The 9049-nt window shown below is 42.0% G+C and overlaps 1 protein-coding gene across 1 annotated transcript; it reads left to right on the top strand.

Annotated features, from left to right (window-relative positions):
* Positions 1–2026: 2026 nt before the first annotated feature.
* On the top strand, positions 2027–6692 carry LOC138784588 (mas-related G-protein coupled receptor member H-like). The gene is made up of 2 exons (XM_069960205.1): positions 2027–2061; positions 5527–6692. Exon 2 carries the CDS (start codon positions 5563–5565, stop codon positions 6547–6549), a length of 987 nt encoding a protein of 328 aa, XP_069816306.1. The 5' UTR covers positions 2027–2061; positions 5527–5562; the 3' UTR covers positions 6550–6692.
* The last annotated feature ends 2357 nt before the right edge of the window (positions 6693–9049 follow it).

Consider the following 9049-nt stretch of genomic DNA (forward strand, 5'->3'; position numbering starts at 1 on the left):
AAAACTATGGAGGCACAGAGGGGTGTAACTATGTAGGAGAACAGAGGGGTGTAACTACTGTATAGGGGTACAAGGGACCTAACTACTGTATGTGTTGGAGCCTAAAATATTTGTCTGGCAGATTCTGGAGAGAAGATTCACAGCCAGGAGAAGACTTCAAGGTGGCCCAGGCTGGATGGAGAGAAAAAGAAAAGGTGACAGACTCTGATCGGAGAAGACGCCCCCGGTGAGTCACTGGATGTAACTTCACTCTGTTATAGGCTTGTACTGATAGGGGTCATGGTGTGGCGGTATTATGTAATGGTATCATTGGTGATTTCTTTCTGTTTTGTTTAGTGCAGTTTTTATGTAATATGTAATCACTGAATGGTGGAAATAGTGTTATAAGGTAACTACTGTATGTATTGGGGCTCTTGATACAGTGTGGGGGCAAATTCAGTACATTATACAATGTGCAGAAAGGTAAGGGGGGGCCCACTCTTGAGGGCTGTGCACTGGGCCCACCAATGTATTAAAACGGCCCTGCTCTGGGGGCATTATTAGTTCATAGTGGGAACCTCTGGGGGCATTATTAGTTCATGGGGGCAACTCTGGGAGCATTTTTAGTTCATGGGGGCACCTCTGGGGGCATTATTAGTTCATGGGGAAACCTCTGGGGGTATTTTTAGTTCATGGGGGCACCTCTGGGGGAATTAGTTCATGGAGAAACCTCTGGTGGCATTATTAGTTCATAGGGGCACTTCTGGGGGCATTATTCGTTCATGGGGGCACCTCTGGGGGCATTATTAGTTCATGGGGGCCACCTCTGGGGGCATTATTAGCTCATGGGGGCACCTTTGGGGCCGTTATAAGTTCATGGGGGACCCTCTGGGGGCATTATTAGTTCATGGGGGCACCTCTGGGGGCATTATTAGCTCATGGGGGCACCTCTGGGGGCATTATTAGCTCATGGGGGCACCTCTGGGGCTTTATTAGCTCATGGGGCACCTCTGGGGGCATTATTAGTTCATGGGGGCACCTCTGGGGGCATTATTAGCTTATGGGGGCACCTCTGGGGGCATTATTAGCTCATGGGGGCACCTCTGGGGGCTTTATTAGCTCATGGGGCACCTCTGGGGGCATTATTAGTTCATGGGGGCACCTCTGGGGGCATTATTAGCTCATGGGGGCACAGCAAGGGATCCTAAATACAGGGGGCATCCCACATTCCTACTCGCTTTACTGCACATAACACCAAACAGCGCAGTTTCTTTGGAGCCTACAGGAGGGAGAAAGGAAATGAAGTTGATAGAAATGTGCGGAGCCTAAATTGTTTGTCTCGCAGGTTCTGAAGAGATGAAACATAGCTGGAAGAAATCATCATGGAGGACTGGACTGGATGGAGAGGAAAAGGGAAAGTGACGCCTCAGATCAAAGAAGACGTCACCTATGAGTCACTTAATGATGGTTTTCTTATTTTGTAGAACATTATTTAGTAGGGGTGCCCCGAGGTGGAAAAGGTTGGGAAGCACTGATGTAGGGTTATGCCAGCACTAGAGCACAACTCAACAAGGTCAGTGGCCAAGTGAAAGATATACTCTTTGTGTACCAGATGATGCTACAATAGAAAATGCCTATGCTTCTGTTTTTTTTTTTTTTTTTTCCCTTTGTTATTAGCTAAAATGCTTCTTTCTCCACAGTATACAGGACCTTTTCTTCCTGTAAGAAAAAGGAGAGAGCAAACTATATTTGCACTGCTTTTGCAAGTAATTCTGCTTTTTAAGGTTAAGAAACTAACAACTATTAACTGGCTGGTTAGTTACAGACGTACTGTAGTGATTCATCAATAAAAGAAGTAAAAGTATATTTTTTCTGTGTTTTCTTAATAGGTTTGAATTATGTAATTCTAGCACATCTTCTGCGTAGCATGTTCTCCTCCTGTACTGTAGCTTTTATTGTTATATGAAATAGCACCACCCATACTTATTGCTGTCAGGAAGGCTGGGGCAGATGTTCTCACCTCAGAATGACAAAATGACCTGATTGAACAGCAGCCACTGTATGGAGAGGAAGGCATGACAGGTGAGCTATTCTCCATCACTGTCAGATACTATTGCTTTAATGTTATTATTGCCTTATTACTCCTTATTGGTAACTGATGTGCCTTCCTTTATTTCTTCCTGTGTATGCCTAACACCATACTATGCAATGATTGCACATTTGACTTAAACTTTAAAAAAAAAAAAAAAAAAAACGTTAAATATCTGCAGGAAAAAGAAATAATTTCAGGGCGTGATGCGTGTATGCTCAACGTTAGGCTGTCAAACACAGCAGGTTTTTTTTTTACACTGCTACTGCAGTTTTTGATTCAAAGCCAGAAGTGGATCCAGCAGGAAGCAGAAGTGTAAGTCATTTTTTTTTAAATTTCCAAATTCTTTTGAATCCACTTATAGTTTTGGCCCAAGAACTGCAGTGGCAATTTTACGAAAAACAAACTGCCATTTGGGACAGCAGTCTTAAAATGTGGTTAGGAAAATGTAATGGTATCTGTTGGAAAAATACACAGTAGGGGAGATTTATTAAAGTGGTGTAAAGTGAAACTGACTAAGTTGCCCCTAGCAACCAATCACATTCCACTTTTCATTCCTCACAGATTCTTGAAAAATGAAAGGGGGAATCTGATTGGTTGCTAGGGGCAACTAAGACAATTCTACCTTACACCAGTTTGATAAATCTCCCCCTATGAATTAAATTTAGTGTCCCACCCCTAGATAAAAACAATTATGTTTTCTTTTTTTTTTTATTATAGTGGTGCTTTAATGAAAAATAAAATAATGTAGCTTAATCACACTACCTAAACAACTTATTATATATGTTACATTTTGTATCAGATATCCTGAGATCATCATTATCTTTGCCCCTTCCTTCCAATCTAACCTCCCTCAATCCTTTTTCCAGTTACAAAATCTGGAGTGATTTGTACTTAAGTCTGTTGGAATCATTTTATAGTAAGCCATCATATGTTTAGAAAATTTAATCAAAAAAAGAAGATTGAAAAGAAAATCATAACTATCCGTCCACTCAAAACAATTTTGTAGTGTTCTGATATTTCTGTTAATAAAATGTTGCATATACAGTGTATACTCACCGATTGGGCAAAGCATTAAAACCAAACAAATAATGTGAATAACATGTGTCATCTTGTTGCAACTAAGCAGTCAGTTCCTGAATTGGAGGTGTTAGAAGCAGTAAAAATGGACAAGAGTAGGAAGCTGAATTAGTGAAATTTATAGAGGACTAGGTTAGAGCACTTCTAAAATGGCAGCTTGAGTGGCTCTTCTTGATATGCAGTGGTTAGTTCCTATCAAAAATGATTCAAATGTGAACAACTGATGATTAAAAGCCTTTGACACGGTTAATTGATGTGCATGGAAAGCAATCTCTGATCCCACAAAAGAGCTGCTGTAGCACAAATTGTTGAATAACATTAAGCTGGCTATAAGAGAAAACTGTCAGAAAACAGTGCAATGCAGTTGTCCAGTCATTTAAAAAAAAGGGCCAGGGGAAACATAGTAACCAAAAACTACTTACCCTCATGATGATAAAACGACGAAAAGCAGAGTTGATGGATTGCACGCTCAGCCAATCAGTGACTAGAGCGGTGTCCCACCCCAGTTACTGACTGGCTTAGTGGCCAGTCCATCAACGGATCATGACATCAGCTCAGAAGTGCATGAGATCCCAGAGACCAGTGGTGGAGAGGCATGGGGACAGGTGAGTATTGATAGTTTATTATGTTCCTCCCCTGCCTTGCCTTAAAAAAATTGTTACCGGACTTCTCCTTTAAGACTGGTTATATTGCCCATGTTGATCTCTGTCCATTGGAATCACCTACAGTGGGCACATGTGATCCTTAGAATTGTACCAATGAATAATGAAAAAAAAGGGGTCTTGGTGTAATGCACAATGTTTTCTTTGATACATGTTGACAGATCTAAGAATGTATTAGAATATTTAAAATATGCAGTACTTGGGGGGGGGGTCTGTCCACCACTATCACTGCCGCGTTCAGCAATAGCAAAAGGCAACTTTTGCCCCAGGTATTGTATATTCTTATAGGAATGGAGGGGGCTGCTCTGCATCAATAGTGTGTGTGTTAGCACTTGATTAAAGCAGGGGACCGGGAACTACTTATGTATGATGATTATTATTAACCCCTAGGCGACCTAGGTGGTACCGGTATGTCCTGGAAGTCTGTCCCCAGACGACCCTGGACGTACCGGTACGTCCTGAGCTGTACGTCACAGCAGGTGGGGGCCGGCTGCAGGCAGCAGCCGGGACCTCACCGGTAATGACACGCTGCAGCGATCGCGCTGCCGCGTGCCATTAGCCCCTTAAACGCTGTAGCGTTTAAGTGTAAGTGACAGGGGGAGTCCCCTGTCACTTACCGATCGGGACCCCTGCAGTGTGACTGCGGGGGTCCCGATCGGTAAAACGGACCGCCGGAGGTCTCTTACCTGCCTCCGTGCGGTCCGATCGGCGATCTGCTGCACTAAGCCTGCACAGGCAGGCTCAATGAGCAGAGCGCCGATAACACTGATCAATGCTATGCCTATGGCATAGCAACCATCAGTGTATAAAATCAAAGTACTGTATGTAAAAGTCCCCCAAAGGGACTTCAAATGTGTAAAAAAAAAAAAAAAGTTAAAAACACCAACACACTACCCCAAAACCCCTCCCCCAATAAAAGTTTAAATCACCCCCCTTTCCCATTATACAAATAAAACATATAAAAATAGATAAATAGATAATCATATAATATACCGTAGCGTGCGTAATTGTCCGATCTATCAAACAATAACAAGCGTCATTGCAAACGGTGAATGGCGTACACGAAAAGAGGGAAAAAAGTGAGCGGATTACCGATTTTATGTTACATTATATATAAAAAAAATAATAAAAAGTGATCAAAACGTTCGATCTTCACAAATATGGTATTATTAAAAACTAGAGATCATGGCGGAAAAAATGACACCCCATACAGCCCCATAGGTAAAAAAATAAAACCGTTATAAGCATCCCATTTTATTAATATTTAATTGCCCAAAAAACGGATTTCATAAAAAAATATATATATAACATTAGAGAATCTGTGTAAACCTGCATATGGTTGTGTTCGGACCGACCTATAGAGTAATAGTATCATGTCGCTTTTACCATATAGTGCATTACGTAGACACAGGAACCCCCCAAACGTTACCATATTGCATTCTTTTTTACGATTTCACCTATTTATATCTTCATAAATAATATATTTGGAATTCCATCATACATGTTATGGTAAAATACAATACGCCATTACAAAGTACAAATATTCCTGTAACAAATAAGCCCTTACATGGCCTTGTAGATAGAAAACTGAAAGTGCTAGAGCTCTTAGAAGGGGAGGAGGGAAAAATGAAAGCGCAAAGATCAAAATTTGCGCGGTCCACTGGGTCATTTTGGGCCTGGTCCTCAAAGGGTTAATGAAGTGTTTTTTCTTAATAGATTGAAAGAAGATCTAAGACACCAGCTGTCCAGACCATGAATAATACAACTAAAAATGGCACCAACCAAGCAACAGCAGAGAAATATGATGACTATACATATCTTCATTTCACTATAGCAGCTGTCATATGTTTAGGTTTCTGCCTTATTGGCTTAGTGGGAAATATTACCATATTTTGGTACCTTTGCTTTAGGATAAAGACAAACAAGTATACAATTTATATTATTAACCTGTCGGTGGCTGACATCATATTTTTGATATTTAGTGCATTGGTGCTAATAATGTACATTAATGCGCTAATGAATCCGAAACCAGACTTCCCAGGGGTAGAGTCATTTATGCTATTTTTGGAGATATTTTGTGACAGTGCACAATATTCAGGAATGTTCATCCTCACAGCCATAAGTGTGGAAAGATGCCTTTCTGTCCTGTTCCCTCTTTGGTACCAATACCATCGGCCTCAAAACGTCTCTTCTTCTTTGATCTGTGCTGTGCTTTGGCTCATTGGATGCTCAGAGAGTCTCATAGAGAACTTGGTGTGCACTCATAAAGGTTTCATCATGCAGACTACGGAGTGCACAGCAGTTCATATCATGGTTTTTTTTTTATCCATAGTTATCTGTCTACCAATCATGGTCATTTCAAGTCTCACTTTGTTCATTAAAGTAAGAAGAACCTTCAACAAGCGGTATCCAACAAAACTCTACATCATAATCCTCATTGCAGTTGTTATATTTATCTCATCTGTTGTCCCATTTAATTTTACAGGTCTTTTAATGTACTTCAAACTGCTACCATCAGATATTCATGTGGTTGCTCTTCACTTGGCCAGTATGTATAGTACAGTGCTTAATTGTACACTTGACCCATATATCTATTTTGTTATTGGGAAACAGTGGAAGCAGAAGTCTAGTCAGTCCATTCAAGATGCCCTCGAAAGAGCCTTCAGAATAGAAAATGATGAAAACAGGGATTCAAGAAGTACCCACACCAGTAACACATCCAGTCAAACTCACCTTTGAAGTATTTTATAAATTATTCTGCCACAGTGGAGCTGCACTGCAATAAATTTTAACCAGCTGTACACAAAGGTCACGTTCCATTGATAATGTTCAGTTCGTTATTTGGCTCACACTTTACTTTATTTCCAAAACTTCTTTGAGAAACTCCTGATGCTATTGTGTATGGCATATTTAAGACAATACATGATGTGTTTTATGTTTTATACTATTTTGGTGTGATTACTTAAAGGGTTTATCCATGGTGCCACTAGGCTGAAAGAAGTGTGCCTGTGTGAAATGGCCTTTGCTTCAGTAGAACATCCCACCCTAAGTGTTCCCTTTAAGCTGTGCGGCGCGGTAAGAGGAGAGTCCTGCTTACTGTCGCCAGCCACCTACTCAACGTGAGATTTCTGGGTGGTGGCTGGGGAGAATACTGTATCTGTGTCCTCCTTTATGCTGCTAGTTCCGCCATTTCCTCTCATAGACTGCAGGAAAATCTGTCCTGCAGCCTACCAGAAGACTGAACGCGGAGGGGAGGCCAGCATCCCACAGACGACCAGCTATTGGATTCAGCAACTTATCCTCCTCCCGTCAGTGACAGACTGGCACTGCTCCTGTCATTGTGGGAGTCGGACTTGTGCTGGATACCAAAGGAAAGAGAAGCCCTAGACTACTTTCCTAACAGTAGGGTGAGTGTAAGAACACTCTGTACTGGCTGCACAACCCCACATGGAGAATGTAAACAGTAGGGGAAATTGCTGCAGCGGCCATCTTTGTTACAGCTGGAACCTTCTAGACCTTACCAGTGACCAGGGAGAAACCACAGGAGTTCTGCAAAGCTATTAGCTGTGTGTAACTGTAGGTTTGCCACACACTTGTTGAAGAGCAGGCACTGCTAATAGGTGTCTGAGAGATTGATGCTGCTGGGGAGCTTAAAAATGAAAGTGAAAAGTGACCAGGACCAGGATAGTGATTAGTGCCAGGGTTATGGGACAGAGCAAGGGCTCAGGTTTCTCACTGACTGACTTAGATCTAGCTCCTTTACTATGTAGTGCAGGACCTCACACTTTAAGGCCTGAGCCATTTTATTAGTGTAGTATCCTCTGTCACCTTTCCCCACCATGTAGACCATTCCCCCTGACACTGCTGACAGCTTTGGAGCTCTGATCAGTATAGTAATGCTGATATCCATTGTGAATGTGCAGCTACCACCATTGTACCATAGTGATAGAATCCAAGCTCTCCTCCTCCTATACTCCAAAATGTAAAATTCATTCGGTGACCCATTCAGCCACATCTAGGAAAGCTGGGTCACACTACAAAGAGCTGCCATTGCAGTTCTTAATGGGTTACATATGGATTTCCTAGATCACTAAGAAATGCCCAATGGTGAAGGGTATATAAAATTAATATTTAATTTGCTATGCTACATTCACTTTCAGACTAAGGTAGCAACGATTCTGTGTCAAGTTTTTGATTTGCCCAACTTCGATTGACTATTAACCAACTCTCTTGCCATTCTGCTCACCAGGGACTGAAGCTTAGAGGGCCCACCTCCATGTAAGGGCCCGTTCGAACTACAGATTTGGTGAAGAGATTCTGCAGACTAAGCGCCAAATCCCTCCTGCTATGTCGTTGAATGGGAGGGCTTGGGCGCCTCCACTCTCTGGGCCTCTGCGTTCAAAGAATTCACATGTCAATTATTTGAGCAGAGAACGAAGGCACGCAAGCAATCCAATTCAAAGACATAGCAGGAAGGATTCCAGAATCCGTAGTGTTAAGGGGCCCTAAGTCTGCATACCGGCATTCCAGTTATGGAAATAAAGAGCACACATCATCAGTGAGTTGCTGCTGTCTTTGCTTCTCATGGATGTACTTGCTAAGCAGAGCACCACTGGAGGTTTGTCTGTCACTTAGAGCCCTGTTTGGAGGTAGGAAAGTTGGGTCGGGACCGATGGAGGCTGCAGGCAGTGCCAAATTATTAAGTACTTTCTTTGCTTACATTACATTTGAAAAACAAATTAAAGGGTTTATCCAGCGCTATAAAAACATGGCCACTTTCTTCCAGAGACAGCCCCACTCTTGTCTCCAGCTTGGACGGGGTTTTGCTGCTCAGTTTCATTGAAGTGAATGAAGTTTAATTGCAAACTCCACCTGACCTGGAGACAAGAGTCGTGTTGTCTCTGAAAGAGAGTGGCCATGTTTTTGTAGCACTGGATAACCCCTTTAAGCTCTGAAATGAAACACATTACTATTCTAACACTATCCATATGTAAACAGCCACCCTTGAGTGACATTCTTACTCTTTTTAGGCTACTTCTTCACCCTTTCGCAGTCTTTTCTTTTTCTGTCAACAGATCCCTGTGTGATCATGTTACTAGGAAAAAGCTGTATTTCTCAGTAATGAATTTCAGCCTGTCCCTTTACCTATTTACCACAGCTCTGTTCTACTATAGATAATAGTCCAACACACAGCTCCCTCTTACATCAACAGATCATCTGACAGATTTTTTCAGCCAAA

The sequence above is a fragment of the Dendropsophus ebraccatus genome, chromosome 2, assembly GCF_027789765.1.
Source record: "Dendropsophus ebraccatus isolate aDenEbr1 chromosome 2, aDenEbr1.pat, whole genome shotgun sequence".
NCBI classification, from domain to species: domain Eukaryota; kingdom Metazoa; phylum Chordata; class Amphibia; order Anura; family Hylidae; genus Dendropsophus; species Dendropsophus ebraccatus.